Here is an 18,972-nt window from a genome sequence, read left to right as displayed (position 1 = left end):
TAGTACCGCCCATGATTGTGCTTTCAACTAGGTCCTGTAAGCAAGCATAAGAGCTTCGCCTCTAAGTTGTCGTATGCGTATATTGTTGTAAGAAGATTAGACGAAATGTCTGGTAGAGGAAAGGGCGGTAAAGGACTCGGAAAAGGAGGCGCTAAGCGTCACCGGAAGGTTCTTCGTGATAATATCCAGGGAATCACTAAACCCGCTATTCGTCGTCTTGCTCGTCGCGGCGGCGTCAAGCGTATTTCCGGGTTGATTTACGAGGAGACGCGCGGTGTGTTGAAGGTGTTTCTGGAGAACGTTATTCGCGATGCTGTGACCTACACTGAACACGCTAAAAGAAAGACCGTCACCGCTATGGATGTTGTTTATGCTCTGAAACGACAGGGACGCACTCTGTATGGATTCGGAGGTTAAGATACTCCTAGAGAAAACAAAACCCCAACGGCTCTTTTAAGAGCCACCCACGATTTCACACAAAGAACAAGTTTCCAATTGGTTAAACCATTGGTCTTTGAAAATATTATAAGTTAAATTTTATTTTTTAATAAATTGATCGTGTTGAAATGTAGTGGAAACCTGGTCATCTGAAATTCCGCCAGAGCATGTGGGCTGGCCCGTAACTAAATGCCTAAAGAAAGAATTATAGTAGATTTTGTACACTACAGCGGTCTAACAGCGCACTTGTAAACCGTCTGTGTTAATACAAATAACAACAACTACAGTGCCAAAAAGAGGGATTTTCTCCGATTTAATTTCAGTGGGAACATCTCTACAGTATTATTGTAATTGCATTTATTGAAAACATTTATATGAAAGCGGACTTGTGACATTGTGTTGTATGTTTTTAAGTCGGTAAGTGGTGTTAAAAATGGTATTTGCAAAATATTTGGTGTGTGGGTCGCTTTTTAGTTCCAATAACCCGCCTGTTAAAATGTTACAGTAACAGAATCTGCAGCGTCCGTACAGTTACGTTCCTGTGTGTGTTATGCATGTTTTTGAATGCAATAACGAACCATGAAACTGTTCGCAGTATTTCACATATTAATACATACCTCCCGGAAAATGCTGGAAAATTAAACAAAAACACATATTTGAATGGGGGATGGTATCATAAGGCGATGGGCGGGATTTACGTTTTAAAGAATCTGATTGGCTTTAATACGGATCAGAGAAAGTAATGTGGCCAATGAACTCAATGACCAATGGGTATGTCCATGGAGATACGCAATCACAAACAGACATTTTACCTTTATAAATTAGTATAGGGAAGTGCATAAAAACCTATGCGCTCTAACGTGAAAGTATTGAAGTTTGTCCATCTCTAAAAGGAGCATTATACCTGAACCAGCGAAGTCCGCGCCCAAGAAGGGCGTCACTAAGAGCGCCGGTAAAGGAGGAAAGAAACGCAAGAGGTCCAGGAAGGAGAGCTACGCGATCAACGAGTACAAAGTGCTGAACCAGGTTCATCCTGACACCGGCATCTCCTCCAAGGCGATGGGCATCATCAACTCTTTCGTCAACGACATCTTGGAGCGCATCTCCGGTGAGTCTCGTGTCGCTCACTACAACAAGCTCCAGCATCACATCGAGAGAGATCCAGACCGCCGTGCGTCTGCTGCTGCCGGGGAACTGGACAAACACGCAGAGTCTGAGGAACAAAGACCGTCACCAAATACACCAGCTCCAAGTAAAGCTTTATCTCATCAACGAAACCAAAAGCTCTTTTAAGAGCTACCCATATTATCTTTAAAAGAGATCTTCAGCACTTAAACCAAAGACTTTGTTCTCTGAAGACGTGAGATTTTATTTAGACTAAGTGGTTCATTTAGTGGGTTTTGGAAAAAATGAAGAAATGGATGTTGCGTTCCATATAACAAGCGAAGCAATTTAATCTTAATGGCACTTTTTCATCAGCACAGGGTTTCTGCATCCGTCTACAATTTCAAAAACAAACGGCCTCTGTTTTGAGAAGATTAATACATTTTAAGAGGCCATTTCTCTAAATATGGACAACTTGAGGAACCTTTTTAATCGTCTTACCCAACAAACACAGAATGTTCCCCTAACGTTCCCATTAGGTTCCCATTTGGTTACTTTTTTGGGAACCAAATAAGAGCGTTCTAGGAAGGTTCCCTGCAGGTTATTTTTAGATTTTATTCTTATAACCTAAAGAGAACGTTCCCTGTGGGTTATTTTCAGATGTCATAACCATGTAAACTAATTAAAACTTTGCAGATGTTTCTGATTATTTTAATGCTGAAATGTGTATTTTTTTTTTTTAATCAAACTATTTTTGCAGAATTTCCTGTCTGAAATAAGCTTTTAATAAAGTGTAGACAAAGTAGACAAATCGCATTATAATGATACTATAATTCCTACTTTATAGCTGAAATGAAGCCAAGGTTAAGCATAGTCTGAAAAGCATGCCATAAACGCTGGGTTTGTTTCTATCTTTCATTACTGCGCGCCTCTGATCTGCATATGCTTTCTCCTGTCTTCCACATGAAGCCGCGCACACACATAATTTAAAAATTAAGTCATTTTGTTTTACTGACTGACTAGCATTCGTTTATTGATCTCTTTATTGAAGAAATACTTATTAATATATACAAGAGTAAATATTGTGAATTTATAGGGATTTTACACGTCTAATTGAGGAGAACATTAACCGAGAGTTAAAAGTCATTGTTATATGGTGCTTAAGAAGCATAAAATCTGGGATATTATATGGTACATGGTAGTTAAACTGATAATAAAGAGCTGATAATTCAGTCTCATTTAATGCGCCTTATGATGGTTAAATGTGCTCTGATTATCTTTAATGATTAAACAATAGTTTAAAACAAGACCTGGTTTAGTACTGATTATTAAGGTACATATCCGTCCGTCTTCCATGCCTCTAATTCTACTGGACGCAGGAGTGCTGGATGATTACTCACTTACAGCAGCCGTATAGTAATAAAGATGTAAGCAGAACGTTCTGGGAACCTTCAGAGAACTTTCTGGGAACGTTCTCGGAATGTAAATAGAATCTCCCTTTTGGTTAGGGGATTGTTCCCGGAACCTACCGATAACGTTCTGGGGAAAGTTCCCACAACATTCTGGGAACATTCACAGATGGTTCCCAGAACGTTCCCCTAACCTAAAGGGAATGATCTATCTACGTTAAGGAAACTTTCCTGGCTAACCAACAGGGAACATTCTGGGAACCAAAAACTAACATTCCCAGAACGTTCTGGGAACCAAAAATTGTTAGTTGGGTAAGGCCCGTTCACACAAAGCACGATAACTATAAAGATAACGATAAAGATATAGTTCTAAAAATCATTCTCAATATTAAAGAATAGCAGAGTCCACACTACAACTATAACGATAAAGGCAAAGAGAAACGTTGGCATAATTGGAATAATTTTCAGAACGAGCAAATGAAGGATAAAAACATTGACAGCCAATCAGAATCCATCCTGCTAAAAATTTAAAGCGGCAGACCCACGTGCGCTTAGAACAAACAGACGATATCGTTCGCTGGTGTGGATGCTAATATTGTTATCTTTATAGTTATCGTTCTTGGTGTGAATGGGGCTAAGTCAATTAGTTTTCTCAGTAAGAAAAAAAAGACATATTTGACATTGTTTTTGGATTAGACGATGAATTACAACGGATGATACACATGCAAGACAAACCAAGATATTTATTTACTTCTATAATGCTACACATTAATTTCATTTATTCATTTATACAGAATATGTGACACAGAATAAAACTTTTGTAATTAATGTTAACTAAATATTTAAGTGATCTAAAAACAGGCAACTAGTGACCAAAACCAACAAAATCTATTTTTTTTTTTTTTTGATGAGTATATATAAATGAGGATATAAAAGCAGAATAACACATTAAAATATAAGTGATATAAGGTAAATCAAATATGTTGACAGAAATAACAGTTTGATTAATATTCAGAATTTTTAAAGCTTCAGGTTGAAGTTTCTTCTCTCACTGAATACTGGCTTTGGTCTTCAGCAGATGGAACTGTAAAATACACACACACAAAAAATATTTTTTTAGTTTGTAGAAAATACAATGTTAGAGAGAGAGAGGCGATTCAGACAGAAGTTTTACCTCTCGCTCTGCAGCATTTGAAAAGCAGCACGACTGTGGCCAGCAGAAACATACAAGCTGCCAGAAGAGAACTAAGAATCTTGAAGACAGAAATCTGACCTGAACGTGACACTGAAAAACAGATGAACAAGCAAACAGAAGCACATTATTGAACAATATAATCTCTCTATAAAAGGCCAAATTGACATAAGTATAACTTCTGCACAAACTAAATTGGCTTAACATTACGTCTTCACATGTAACATCAGTGTTTCTTCCTTAACACTAATAGACAATGCTAAAAAAAGAAATGTAGGCCTGTAAAATTAGCACTTTTGTTTGCCTGTATATTGATTAATGAAAAATTATTTTGATGGTCATAAGGGGATACACCAATCTCCTCTTCACTCCAAAAATACTGTACTTGACATGAGCACATTCAGATTAATTCCTAGCTGATTTTGAATGGAAAATAATTTTATTTATGGAAAGAATGTCACTAAAATGTTTGATCAGATTTTATTTCAAGGCTGTTGAGTGATAATATTGATTTTTTGGCTCTGGATAAAGAGGAAGGATGTGTGTTGAGGTACCCCCTAGCACAGACGCAGGCTGCAGGGGGTGACAGGGAGATGTCCCTGACACTGTCCCGCCACCAGGAGGCGTTCCGAGAGTAAAGGGGCGAAACGTCAATGAGTGATGGTACCCGGCTGATGACCCTGCAGCCTGCCAGTTCATAGGCACCGGAGGAGGTGTGTCAGGCAGCAATGCCCTAGCAGGTAAAGACCTACCTGTGTAACAATTGCATTTTCTGATACTGTGAATAGAACAGTTGGAGTCCAGGGAAGATTGGAGGGCGGTGGTGGGGGGATGGTAACCCAACCCACTAGTCTCTATAAAAGACACACAAAGCTCACCACAAAGACGACAAGTAAAAGACAACCCGCAGGCCCTTTGAGAGGTGGGTGAAAGATGGGCCTAATCAGATGGATCACATGGAAACGACAGGAATGGACAAGGACAATGAAAAGAACCTACGGACGTGTGGGTACGGGTGGGAAAAGGTGACCACAGTAAGAGGCCTCCGAATCCACCAGGAGAAAATAAAGTGTGGTGGGAATATCCCGCAGCAACCTTGCACTGCTACAGCAGATAAGACAAGAGGGACCAAAAGCCAGGGCAAAGTCCACAGTGCTAAAGGACCCATTGATGCTGGGGGAAGCAAGGCAAAGCAGAAGGAAGGCCCCATGGAGGAGGAGGTTCTGGACTGTGGGCACTGAGAAGATTCATCAAATTGCCCCAAAATGACAGAGCCAAGAAGCACAGAGACGACACCATTTAGGAGGAGCAAAATCAAGTGGCCAAAGACCAGTGAGGCATCAGTGGGGCAGAATTAAATTCAGACCTCAGTGAGGTTCTGCAGAGGTCTCTGTGGGGGAGTGTGGAGTCCAGGCTCAACCTGTTCGAAGACATTCTTTACCAGGAATGCAAAGACAGGTTTGGAACACTTACCAGCTTGAAATCCTCCATGCAAAGAGAAAAGGGGAGGAGAGAGAGAGGGTCTTAAAGTGCTATGGATCAAGATCAGGCAAAGGCTAGCCAGTTTTCAAAGGGCGGAGCGCATCCAAAGGAGGAGGAGGAGAGAAAAAGCTGGAGGAGTACATCAGGAGGCAGTATAGTGACCCAGTGAGAAATAAGCCCCTGGGTCTACCAAGCTACCTGCCTCAGCCAGGTCCCCCTGTGTCTAAGTTCGATATCCTCCTGCCAAAGCTCAGTGAAGGTCGAGACGTGGTGAGAAAGGTCAAATCCGCATCAGTCTCTGGTCCCAATGGGCTACCCTGTAAGCTATACAAGAATTGCCTGGCAGTTCTAAAGCAGTTGTGGATCCTCATGTAAGCTGCTTGGAAAAGGCAAATCATTCCAAAAGCATGGTGAAGAGCTCTGGCTGTCTTCATTCCCAAGGAGAAAGATTCCAGTGAAATTGGCCAATTCCTGAACATCGCCTTGCTCAATGACGAAGGCAAGATATTCTTCTCTGTTCTTGCAAGAAGAATGACCAACTTCTTGCTGGAGAATGGATATGTCGACACCAGCTGCCAGAAAGTGGGAGTCCCTGGCTTCCCAGGGTGCATGGAACACTCTTCAGTAATCTGGGAGCATATCCAATGGGCCAAGCGGGAAAGATCTGATCTGCATGTTGTGTGGGTTGATGTGGCGAATGCATACGTTTCAGTACCCTACCAGCTCCTTAATTACACCACTGAGTTTTTCCATATGCCTTGCAGTATCAGGAGCCCCTTAACAAATGACCTTAAGGACCTGAGGGTGGCCTTCTCCCTCCAGGAGTTCACAACCGGATAGCAACAGTTAGAGGCGGGCATTGCCGATATCCCCCATCCTCTTCATGGCTGCATTTGAGGTAATCCTCATTGGGGCAAAGCAAGTGGTGGGAGGAGTCAGACTGTCATCTGGCCAGAGACTCCCCCTCCTGAGTGGCTACATGGATGACATCACCAGCCTTCTGCCAACAGCCCCATGTACTGCAAGGCTGCTGAGAACTAATGTCCTGGGCAAGGATGAAGATCAAACCTGCCAAGTCCCAAAGCCTCTCCCTCAGGAAGGGAGTTAGATGTGAATGCACCATCTTCACGGTTGGCGAGAGAATCCCCCTTCTTGCTGACCAGTAGTGATGCGTGGGTCGACTCATAACCCACGGACCCTGCGGGTCGGGTTGGGGCGGGTAAAGAAATTGGCACTTTATTTGCGGGGCGGGTTGGGGCGGGTCATTAAAAACAAAATAAAAAATTCATGTATGTTGCGTGCAGTTCCCTGCAGCCTATATTAAATATTTGGAATATATATTTTTATGGCGTTATTTTACTGACAAATGTTGAGAGCACATTATTGTAGCATGAAAGCACATTAATACAATGCGTGAGCGCAAATCTCTCCGCTCGCGCACAAATTTTCTTTGCTCTTGCACAAAACCGGACGCGTGCGCTCAGATATACGCTGCTCGTCCAAAAACAGTGCGCACACTTAAAACGTGTCTCTCCTCTCGATCAAACTGTGTCCTGTGCACGCTCAAATCTCTCTGGGTTCATGCGCTGTAGATATAAATTCTACGCACTTGAATTAAACGTTGTCAAAAGTTATCAACCAATCAGATTTCAAAGATGGATCTGTAATTTCCATAAAATTTAAAAAAACTAGAAAAAAATCATGATCAAACAAAAAAAACAAAAAAACAAATTAAACATAAAATTAAAACCCTTCTGAACAATTTATCTAAACAAACATAAAAAGCATATGATTCTTTAAATTCATGGGGTCATATAGGCCAATATATATTGTGTACTTGGATTGATGTAGCCTATATATAGCCTATAGCAAGTCTGCTTTAAGACTGAACTATTTAGATATTGGTCAGATGCACCTTTCCCTAAACCTATAAATGGGGACCAAATATACATTTTATTTAATTATGAAATAGTTAATTAATAATTAATATGAAATTTTCATATTTGCCAGAACATTACTACATTATATTCTATGGGTTTAATGCATTTGCAAACAATGTAATTACATGTAACTATCACTATCATATCATAACTGTATATTCACTGTTTTAAAAAAGAGTGCCATTAAATGTATAGCTAATATTAAGTGGATTTTCATGGAAAAAATTCTGACCTCAAAACAACACTGGATTTAAAAATAAATAAATCACACAATTAGAGCATTTATTGTTATATAAATTTATTGTTTTATATATACACACACACACACAATATACATTATATATATATATATATATATATATATATATATATATATATATGTACATTAAATTGATTGGTTGATAACTTTTGCCAACATTTTATTCAGGTGCGAAAAGAATGAATATCTACAGTGCATGAGCCCAGAGAGATTTGAGCGTGCACAGGACACAGTTTAAGCGAGAGGAGAGACACGTTTTAGGCAAGAGCAGCGTATATCTGAGCCTGTGTCCGGTTTTGTGCGAGATCAATAAAATCTGGCCGCGAGCGGAGAGTTTTGCGCTCACGCATTGTTTTAATGTAATTTCGCGCTCTCGACATTTGTCAGTAAAATATCGACATATTTTTTAATATTTTATTAGGTTCTTTGATAAGGTTACAATACGAAGGTCTACGTAGCAACGTAACTTGTGTGATGTTCCCGCCGGTCCGGTCGGGTAAAGAAATTTTACTTTATTTGCGGGGCGGGCCAAATAATTTCAGAAAAGCGGGACCCGCTGGTTGGAAAAAAATACGACCCGCGCATCACTACCGACCAGCCCATCAAAAGCCTTGGCCGACAATATACAGCAGAGCTATCTGACAAGCAAGCAGGGAAAGCTGTGGTGAAGCACCTGATTGATGGCCTGTCGAGGACTGCCAGCTCCCAGAAAATCTCAAGGCCTGGTGTTACCACACCATACTTTGCCAGAGGATAATGTGGCCACTTAAACTGTGCGAGATCCCAATTTCTATGGTAAACAAGTTGGATGGAAAAGCCAATTCGTTCATCAGAAAATGGTTGGGGTTGCCATGATGCTTATCTAAAACTGGTCTTTTCAGAAGAAACATGGTCCAGCTGCCCCTACAGTCAATCACCATGGGCTGCAAACAGGAAAAGGCTAAGCTTGTGATGAAGTCCACCGACCAGTCAGTGAGGGATGTTTACATCAGGATCCGCACTGGCCCCAAATGGAAAGGCCATGCCGAAGCTGACCAGGCAATAAGCAGGCTGCAACAAAAAGTGGTGATCGGAAGAGTCCAAGCAGGAAGGGCAGGCCTTGGACATGGAGAAGTCCCAAAATTCTGGTTCAAGGCCAGAGGAAAGAGAGGAAGGAGCTGGTCATTGCCGAGGTGAGAAACATAGAGAACAGGCATCAAAAGATCAAGGCAGTAGCCCAGGGGCATCAGGGGAACGTGGGAGAGTGCAGTTGCTAGGAACATCAGCTTGGCAGATCTCTGGAAGATCCCACAGGCAAGGCTCAGTTTCTTGATTAGGGCAACGTACGACACACTGCCATGTCCACCGAATCTGAGCCTGTGGCTTGGCAAGGAGGAATGCTGCTCTCTATGCAACACCCCGAGTGCAAGCCTTCATCATATCCTGTCAGGGTGCAAGACAGCACTCTCCCAAGGCCACTACAGATGGCGGGATGACCAGGTCCTTGGGAGGCTGGCAGAGATCCTGGAGAGCCAGAGGCAGGAAGCGAGTAGAGGGCATTCAGCACCAGCAGACTGTTACATCCAGTTTGTTCAAGAAGGGGGAGGTGGCACAAGCACCACTCCAAGAGTGCCATGGAGACAGACCCTCTTGACCCAGGATTGCAGCATAAGAGTCGACCTTGACAGGAAGCTCCAATTCCCCACTGAGGTCACCAGCACAAGCCTGCGCCCAGACATTTTGATGTGGTCCAGCTACTCCAAAACGGTACTCCTTGTTGAGATAACCATTCCGTGGGAAGCAGGGATGGAGGCTGCATGGGAAAGGAAGAGGTTGAAATACAATGATCTCGCAGCTGAGTGCAGGGAGGCGGGATGGAAAACCACCATTTACCTGGTAGAGGTGGGATGCCGCGGCTTTGTGGGTACATAAGCTGTTCACCTCATGAGAGAGCTGGGAGTGTCTGGATCACACTTTAGGAAGGCCCTCAAAGATCTGGCTGAAGAAGCCAAGAAGGGTAGCTTTTGGCTCTGGATAAAGAGGAAGGATGCGTGTTGGGGCACCACCTAGCACAGACGCCTGCCAGTTCATAGGCACCAGAGGAGGTGCGTCAGGCAGCAATGGCCTAGCAGGATAAGACCTACCTATGTAACATTTGAATTATACAATGTTGGTAATGAGGTGATGCTTTCACTTGTAGTTGGCTACAATAACAGAACAATATTAAGTATATTTTGCATATGATTTGATACATTTTTGTTATGTGAAATAATGAACAGCTGTCAGTAACTGATTGATCATTATTGAAATTGAATCAGCGGACAGTGACTGAACTCCACAGACTCTCACCTCTGACTGAGATCCAGCTGTGCAGTGACTGTCCTCTCTCTGTTTTACAGTAGTAGAAACTCTCGTGTGACTTTGAGACAGTGGTGATGTTCATCTCTCCTGTTGTCTGATGCTGGACGAGTGATCCATCTTTATAGAAATCAGCTCTGAGGATCGGGGAGTTTGTAGATCGATGTAAACAGTGTAGAGTCAGAGTATGTCCCTCAATCACAGGATCAACAGAACTCTCCAGAATCACATCACCATCTACACAACACAGGAAATGTGTGCTTACTACTAATATTAAGAATATATCAAACAATATAAAACAATTCATAAGCAAAAATACAGTGAATTGAATTGTACTTTTTATACTAGTCTACATTTTGATTTATTTTGAGCGGCATTTAATGGCAGGATCATTTCACAAGAAACTCATTCAGTCATGTTGTGCTGAGAAACAGGACTCACCATAAACAGTGATGTTTAGGGGATGACGTTTCTCTCCAGATTCAGACTGACACCAGTAAACTCCAGAGTCAGATGTGCTGAGAGAGATGATTCGACATCTAGATCCTGTTTGTGTTGAACAATCTTCTGTGTTTCTGTTTGTGTATCTTCTCACTGTCCATCCAGCAGAGTTCCTCTGATCCTCACAGCTCAGAGAGAGAGAGTCAGTTGAGAAGTGTTGACTTCTGCTGGGACTGACCACCAGAGACACTGAAGGAGAAACACCTGAGACAGAAATGGAACTTAATTATGCTGTTTGTGTCATTTGAGATCCACTTACAAAGACATTTCATTTTTTTTCACATAATCTTTTTTTTTTGTTTTGTTTTTGTTAAAAAGAACATCATTTACTTGAAATATAAATATTTTGTAACATTATAAATGTCTTTACCGTCACTTTTAAACAATTTAATACATGCATGACTGGTGTATCATATAACGTGTCCAACTGATTTATGCATTACTTCAAAAAAAGATTTAATATCAAAAATCCATTTGCAATCAGTATAAAGATTAGGGGTGTTAAGTGAAGACCAAATGCTTCATAAATTGACCTGCTGGTGGAGCTAGAGAAGCAGTTTTTACCAGCAGTTACTGCAGGCTGAATAATTGTAGAGGAACAAACACTCTAGATATCTATTAAATTTAGGTTTCTAGTTTCTAAACATCTTCACTGTCAAGAAAACTTGTTCTGATGATTGTTGACTAGTCTAATATTATACATCAAATGAGTTTTAAATAGAGATTTTGACAGATGATTTGACTCACCAGTGATCCACAGTGGCTGTGTGTTACTGTTCTTTGTGTAATAGGCCGGTCGTCCTCTCTCTGCTCTGCATGTATAAACTCCTGTGTGCTGTAGAGCAGCAGGACTGAGAGTGTAAGAGCCTCCAGCTCCTCTGCTGCTGTCGGACAGACGATCATCATCTCTGAACCAGCTGAACGTCCAGCCTGTAGAGGAGCCTGTAACCTCACAGATCAGAGTCACTGAGTCTCCTTCAGTCAGCCACGGCTGTGGAGACACTCGCACTGCTGCCTGAGCTTCAGCTTAACACACATGAGATGAGTTATAGAGAGAGAAGCTGTTCACACTGATAATAATGAACACACACACAAACTCACCTGATACATTCAGTGTAACAGCATCACTGCGCTGAGAGCTCTGTGTTCCCATCTGTCCTGTACAGGTGTATTTACCGCTGTGAAAGACTTCAACACTGATGATGTTCAACTCTTGTGTTGAGATTCTCCTGACAGAGTTTGTATATTGGTAGTTTCTTCCCTGTGTTTCCCATCTGTACGTCCACTCAGTGTCTCCTCCCCACTTTATATCACATCTCAGATTGACTGTTTCTCCTCTGAACACTCGTTCATCAGGCCGTACTGTCACTACAGCTTTAGGACTCACTGTACAAACACAGATTATTGCATTAATTTTAGATTCAAAGTGTTAGATGTCCTGTAGATATTGTCTCTGATCTGTATGTTGTGTCAGATACTATGTTCTCTCTCACCTCTAACATTTACCCACAGTGCATCACTGTATTGTGTGTAGTAGACTGGTTTTCCTCTTCCAGCTCTACACCAGTACTGGCCTCCATCAGACACTGAATCAATCTTCACTCTGTAGGAGTTTGTTTGTGTCTTTGTCTCAGAGTTCAGTGTGTATTTGTACCAGTAAAAGTCCCATCCAGGGGACAGATTCATGTGACAGGTCAAAGTCACTGTGTTTCCTGTCAGTGCAGCTCCTGCAGGATCTGATGTGAGTTCAGGCTTTGGCTTCAGATCTGCAGGAGAACAAGAACAGATTCAGATCCTGAAGAGTTCAGATGTGTTAGACAATCATTGATTATTCGTCTGCATCAGAAAAAATAAATCTGATATTTATGCATCCTGAACATATAACAATAAGCTTCATCTGTATACAAGCATGTTTGCCCAGAAAAAAAAAAAAAAAAAAAAAATGAAATAAATGATTATGGTTATAGTTTACTTGTTTGTTCACAAAATTCTGAATAGTGTACTTGCTACGGAGGCTTCATATGCATAAGCAGTTCTGCATCTAAAAGTGAATTGTTTCAGGCTTTAATAAGAACAGTTGTAGCTTATACAGAAGAATATAAGAAAAGTGCTGAGCCACAAATACTGTTAAATGAGCATTAAAAAGATCTGAATATAAAAACTCACCTGATACAGTCAGTGTAACCACAGCACTGGTGTCTGATCTCTGTGAGTCTGATCTCTCTCCTCTACAGCTGTATTTAACACTGTAAGACACATAATCAGCTCTGAAACTGATCTCTGCTGTTGTTGTTCTGTATGGATATAAAGTGTTTCCATCTTTAAACCAGTTGTATGTCCACTGAATGTCTCCTGCTCTCTGTATGTCACATGTGAGAGTGACTGTCTCTCCTCTGAACACACGCTGATCTGGAGTCACCTTCACTACAGCTTTTGGTCTCTCTGTATTAATACACATATGAGTAGATATTGACTGAAACAGCATCACAGTATCATGATCACTGTTATGAACCTCGTAATTTGAAAAAACACTGCATTATATAAAGATAGTTTATACTTGTAGTTTGTATTGATATGTACATATTATTACATATTTACAAATATCTACACTACATAATTTGAGATGGCTATAAACCTTCAGTTAGTCAAGCTGTCTTGTGCAAATTTATCCAGAGTATTAAATCAGACTATCTCTTATTTAATTCACATTTATTTTGAGCTGATAATTGGACATTAAATAACTGAATTAACAGGCAGTGTGTTGAGGTCATAATTTATCATTGCATAATGCATTCTAAAAACTGAAATAATAAACAGTATGAAATGTACAGTATGTAAAATACTGTGCTGAAAATAAAATACACAATATAATCTGCTGTGCTGTATTCAGTAAGCAGTAAGCATTTCATTAAAAAAAAAAAAAAAAAAAAACCTCTCTTGAATAAATGTGGACACAGTAGAGTGAGTTTAGGAGGACAATGCTATTCAACTCACCCGTCACAGTGAGATAAACAGAGCTTGAGTATGATGAGACTGGTCTTCCGTCAATGTGTCCTCTGCACCAGAACTGATCCTGATCAGACTCATTCACTCCTCTGATAGTCAGAGTGTCTCTGTTTACAGTGTAACGCTCAGACGTCTGTAACATTACACTGTCTCTGCCTTTATACCACTCATATCTCCAGTTACTGTAAGACTCAATCACACACTTCAGACTGATTGTCTCTCCAGTGAAGACAGGACTGTCTGGTCTCACAGTCAGTGTAGATCTGGGTAAAGCTGTGAAGAAAGAAGACAAAGCACTTTCAGTGAACTATTCAGAAACATGATCTGATCATCTGAGTTCCTGTATTTGTGTGACACTGATGTTAAAGAGGAGAGATGTGGAGAGGAGAGTGATGGTCTCTCCTCATCTGATTCACTACACGTTTAATGTGATTCAACATTATATCATCTGAAACAATCATTAGACTTACAGTGAATGTGTGCTATTTTTTGTTCTCTTTAACTTGATGGTGTTTTATATGTTATGCTGAGAACTTCAGAAGCATGTACATTCAGTGTAAGTGTCTCATCTGAATAAAGGATCATACATGTAGTAGAGTGAGTTTAGTAGGACAATGATATTTAACTCACCCTTCACAGAGAGATAAACAGCAGAGCTTGATTGTGATGAGTTTGGTCTTTCATCTCTCTGTCCTCTACACCAGAACTGACCCGCATCAGACTCAGTAGCTCCGCTGATAGTGAGAGTGTCTCTGTTTACAGTGTAACGCTCAGACGTCTGTAACATTACACTGTCTGTGTCTTTATACCACTCATATCTCCAGTTACTGTAAGACTCAATCACACACTTCAGAATCACTCTCTCTCCAGTGAATACAGGACTGTCTGGTGTCACAATCAGTGCAGCTCTGTATGAATCTGTGAGAAGGCAAAAATATAAAATGAGTCCAAGAGTTTTTTTTTTTCTCAAACAAAAGAAATGTATCATTTTAAGTCATCTTTCATAACATTTGTTCTGTTTTGGTTTTGTCCTGTCCTTAGTTTTCTGATCCGAGTGTTTTCTGGAGGCTCTGGCTCCGTCTCGTCCTCAGACAAACACCTCTGACTCGTCATAGAAAGCAGAATGAAGCTCCTGCTGAAGGAGAGCTGAAGAACTCCAACTACAACCTCATATGAGGAGCAACTGAATCTCAATCAACTTCAACAGACTATCTGAAGACTTCATCAACTCATTTAACATCATTATCTGTAAGTCACTTCATTCTCTCTGACTTCAGGACAAAACTCATTTGTATTAAACTCTCTCGCTCAAGTCCTTTCCTATTCTCACAAAAGTCATGGATATCATCTATAACCACAGTGACACTGACTGAAGTAAATATCAAAGAGGTTGATGCCCATAACAAAGGAAATCTGGTCACAATTTACATGACATTAAAATAAACCAGAACCTCCACAAAAACCCACACAAGATGTGTACATCTGAACAGAATGTGAACAAGTGAATAGCTTCATTTTTCTTATAAGAACGTTGCTGCTACAGAAGAGTATTAGTAAAGTCAAGTAAAGTAAAGAGCCAAAAAATATTGAATTTAAATGAGCATTAAACAGATGTGAATCTGAAGACTTACCGGATACAGTCAGTGTAACAGCAGCACTGATGTCTGATCTCTGTGAGTCTGATCTCTCTCCTCTACAGCTGTATTCAGCACTATCAGACACAGATGTGATGGTGTAGACTCTCTCAGTGATGTCTCTGATGACTGAACCATCTTTAAACCAGCTGTATGTCCACTGAATGTCTCCTGCTCCCTGTATGTCACATGTGAGAGTGACTGTCTCTCCTCTGAACACACGCTGATCTGGAGTCACCTTCAATACAGCTTTTGGACTCGCTGTATTAATACACATACGAGTAAAATCAGTGCATGCAGTGGGCCCAGAATCCCTAGCGATGCCACTGAGGTCATATGACAACTAGTTGAAGAGTTAGAATTATTTAAGATTGAATGTGTTCTGTTTCACATCCTGAGACATGTTCCGTAAGCAGCACCACAGCATTTCATTTTGAACAAAACCACAGTCTGTCAAATGGATGTGTAATCACAATGTAAAAAAATTGTCGTAAAAATGACCAAATTCTGAGAGTAATATACTATTTTCCATGAAAATGTTGTGGATGTTATCTTTTAAACCCACGTGAGCTGTGTTGCAGTCAATTTTGGAGATTTTTAATCTCAATGTGCTTCTTTTCTAGTAAATAGTAATAATAATACTAATAATACTTATACTACTACTACTACTACTAACTAATAATACTAATAATACTAATAATAATAATAAGTACTGCAGAAAACAATGCATTCTGGCAAAAGGGAAAACTAAACAATCAAATTACACTTCAAATAATTTTTTTCCAAAGACATTTTCTGTCATTTATGTAACAAGTTTGCTTTTAATTAGTTATTTGATGCTAATGAAACAGGGTGTAGTGTCACGGTTGTGAGCTTGTGATTTGGTCTGCGGAAGTTTGGGCAGGACTTTGATTACGCCGCTCCAGCTCATGATCACTATAGCGCAGACTCCTGCTCCTAATGACATGATTTTCGCAAGATGATAGCGGCCATACACTTAACAGTACTTTAAATAAAATAGGGAAACATCAGACAGGAAAATGTGAACACTGTAAACAAGTGGACACTGTGGAACACGTTATAATGAAATATCCAAAGTATAATAGTGAAAGGAGAATATTGTTTTTTAAGTCGAAAAGAATTAAGATGAAGTTTGACTTGACAAACACATTGCAAATGAACTCATATGATGAATGTATTGATTTTTTTAATGTTATATCTGGAAATTACTGATTTAAATAAAAGAATATAGGTGTTTAGGAGGCATTAGGAAAAGGGTTTTGTGTTCTTGGCTCACACTCCTTACCAGCAGGTGGCGGTAATGCACCTTGAAGTTGTATGCCAACCACCATTAAAACCAAGAAGAAGAAGAAGAAGAAAACGACAACGACAACAACAACAGCGGCCATACTGAGAATGCTTTGCCTTCACTTTTCTATAGTGGAAGGAAGTGGAGACATGTCGTCCATCTTTTTTACAGTCTATGTCATAGGTCTTCAACCCTGCTCCTGGTGTCCCAGCTCCAACCCTAATCAAACACACTTGAACCAGCTAATCAAGGTCTTTAGGATCACTTCAAAAATTTCACTGGCCAGGTGTGCTGAAGCAGGTGGTAAATACACTTTGCAGGACAGTGGGTCCCCAGGAGCAGGGTTGAAGACCCATGGTGTATGTGAACGAACTTGTTGAGTTCTCGGCACTGGGACATCGAATCTCATAAGAGAGAACTTTGAAACTGACTGCAGAGAGGAGCATGTTTTTTTGAAACTGGAGGTTTTTGGGTGCTTTCACACTAGCACTTTTGGTGCGCAACTGGGTTCGATTGACGTTAAAGTTCAGTTCGTTAGGATGATGTGAACGCTGTCTTCCGAACTCGGGTGCGCACCCGCAAACCATACCCGAGTCCTCTTAGGGTGCTTTCACACTTGGTTTGCTTGCCTGGTCCAAACTCGAGTTCGATTGCTCCCACTTTTCTCTCACTTTTCTGACAAGCGTGACTGATTCGCTGTAAACATAGCGCTGTATATCTCATTTCTGTTCGCCTTCACTGTTCTTTCGAGCATTTGCAGTACATTTGTAAGACAGACGTAAGTGCCGTTATGTACCGAAGCCTTGTAAACAAAGCGAATGTTTCAAAAACATAAATACATAAAAGTGCAGAGAGTAATGTTATACATTTGCCACCTTCTCATGCGCCGTCATTACTAAGCAATGGGGTAAACAGCTGCTGGCTTGATGACGCAAACGAACCACGGTTCGGACCCAAATAATATAATTATGTTATTTTATAATTATATATTATATAATAATATAATATGAACACAGTCCAGCGGGGGCAGGGGGAGGGGGGAGCAATCGAACTCGGGTGCGGACCAGGCAAGCAAACCAAGTGTGAAAGCACCCTTTGTCGGAGTGTTTTCTCTCACATTCATATTACTCAAATGGTGACCGATGAGCTGGAGTTGAACAAGACGGAATGGCGCTTGAGAATGCTTGTAGGTGAGTGATCATAAACACATTAATCAGAGAGCGTAAAATCCAAATCATTGCAATTCACCGTAATACTTTATTCCCAGCTTTCAGTGTTTATTAAGGCTTTCAGACTGTGTATTATGGCACTCAGCCTGACTGTTTTGGCTGTCTACTGCTAGCTGGCAGAAGAAAAAAAAAATACTTGTCACATTTGTTCTTAAACATTATTGATTGTTAAACTAAATTTAATTTAACTATACAAGCGATAAAACTGAGTTTGAGTTTGTATTTTATGCACTTTTTCTTGCAAAAATGTTCACGTTGCTATTAATCTTGCCTTTTTTTTTAAATCTATTTTCGCCTTTTATTAGCCTATTACTGTTGGCTGTGTTTTTTACTGTAGTGATTTTCTGTGTGGTTTTAGTTTCCAAGCTATTTTGAGGTTCCCTTTTGACCCAGAGCTTTATTTATTTATTTAATATTTTTTAGAGTGTATTGTAAATTGAAATAATAACAGAATGTATTTTCACAGTATTAATGCTGTAGAATAACAGTATATTAATGGCTACTCTGCTGCCAGTATTTTATTGTAAAAAAAATAAAAATAAAAATACTGGAAAATACTGTATTTTTTAATGGTAATACTGTTTGCTGTAAAGCAGTTTCACAGTATTGATACTGTAGAATCGCAGTAGATTGCTGGTAATATTTAACTCACCCTTCACAGTGAGAGAAACAGCAGAGCTTGATTGTGATGAGTTTGGTCTTCCATCTCTCTGTCCTCTACACCAGTACTGACCCTGATCAGACTCAGTAGCTCCTCTGATAGTGAGAGTGTCTCTGTTTACAGTGTAACGCTCAGACGTCTGTAACATTACACTGTATCTGCCTTTATACCACTCATATCTCCAGTCATTTGTCAGGCCATTTCTCCATCTCCAGTCACTGTAAGACTCAATCACGCACTTCAGATTGACTGTCTCTCCAGCGTATACAGGACTGTTTGGTGTCAAAGTCAGCTTAGATCTGGGTAAATCTGTGAACATTGCATGTTAGATTACTTACAAAGTATAGTTCATTACTGATTATAAATAATATGATGAACATTGTATTTAGTAATACAATCTAGTAGATTAAAAATTTTAAGTAATGCATTCTACTTTTTGATTACTTTAAGATTACTTTTGACCCAACTCAT

General features: G+C 40.2%; 3 protein-coding genes across 5 annotated transcripts in view; 2 read left to right on the top strand and 1 right to left on the bottom strand.

The window, feature by feature from the left end:
- Positions 1–42: 42 nt before the first annotated feature.
- Positions 43–1,479, top strand: LOC109059803 (histone H4). Its single transcript, XM_019076982.2, has 2 exons — positions 43–418; positions 1,347–1,479. The coding sequence occupies exon 1, from the start codon at positions 106–108 to the stop codon at positions 415–417; it is 312 nt and encodes a 103-aa protein (XP_018932527.1). The 5' UTR covers positions 43–105; the 3' UTR covers position 418; positions 1,347–1,479.
- On the top strand, positions 1,206–1,731 carry LOC122145762 (histone H2B-like). Its single transcript, XM_042761326.1, has 2 exons — positions 1,206–1,209; positions 1,352–1,731. The coding sequence occupies exons 1-2, from the start codon at positions 1,206–1,208 to the stop codon at positions 1,729–1,731; spliced, it is 384 nt and encodes a 127-aa protein (XP_042617260.1).
- Positions 1,732–3,511: 1,780 nt separating this feature from the next.
- Positions 3,512–18,972, bottom strand: part of LOC109112511 (Fc receptor-like protein 5) — a 36,118-nt gene continuing 20,657 nt past the window's right edge. Inside the window, exons 4-15 of one of the 3 annotated variants that reach the window (XM_042759394.1) lie at positions 18,493–18,810; positions 15,300–15,563; positions 14,299–14,586; positions 13,657–13,941; positions 12,829–13,104; positions 12,156–12,428; positions 11,764–12,048; positions 11,410–11,688; positions 10,603–10,866; positions 10,153–10,398; positions 4,126–4,236; positions 3,521–4,035 (exon numbers count right to left, since the gene is read on the bottom strand). In XM_042759394.1, the coding sequence (XP_042615328.1) occupies positions 3,980–4,035; positions 4,126–4,236; positions 10,153–10,398; positions 10,603–10,866; positions 11,410–11,688; positions 11,764–12,048; positions 12,156–12,428; positions 12,829–13,104; positions 13,657–13,941; positions 14,299–14,586; positions 15,300–15,563; positions 18,493–18,810 (2,945 nt within the window). In that variant the 3' untranslated portion in view covers positions 3,521–3,979. Of the gene's footprint in view, positions 4,036–4,125; positions 4,237–10,152; positions 10,399–10,602; positions 10,867–11,409; positions 11,689–11,763; positions 12,049–12,155; positions 12,429–12,828; positions 13,105–13,656; positions 13,942–14,298; positions 14,587–15,299; positions 15,564–18,492; positions 18,811–18,972 lie in introns of all 3 variants that reach the window. The other 2 variants (XM_042759395.1, XM_042759396.1) reach the window with 2 other exon arrangements.

This window comes from Cyprinus carpio, chromosome A7 (genome assembly GCF_018340385.1).
Source record: "Cyprinus carpio isolate SPL01 chromosome A7, ASM1834038v1, whole genome shotgun sequence".
Lineage (NCBI taxonomy): Eukaryota > Metazoa > Chordata > Actinopteri > Cypriniformes > Cyprinidae > Cyprinus > Cyprinus carpio.
The sequence above is the reverse complement of the archived record's forward strand: the minus strand, read 5'-3'. Positions and strand labels throughout refer to the sequence as shown.

Coding starts and splice junctions, on each gene's coding strand:
- LOC109059803 (XM_019076982.2), top strand. CDS start 106: ATGTCTGGTAGAGGAAAGGGCGGTAAAGGACTCGGAAAAGGAGGCGCT.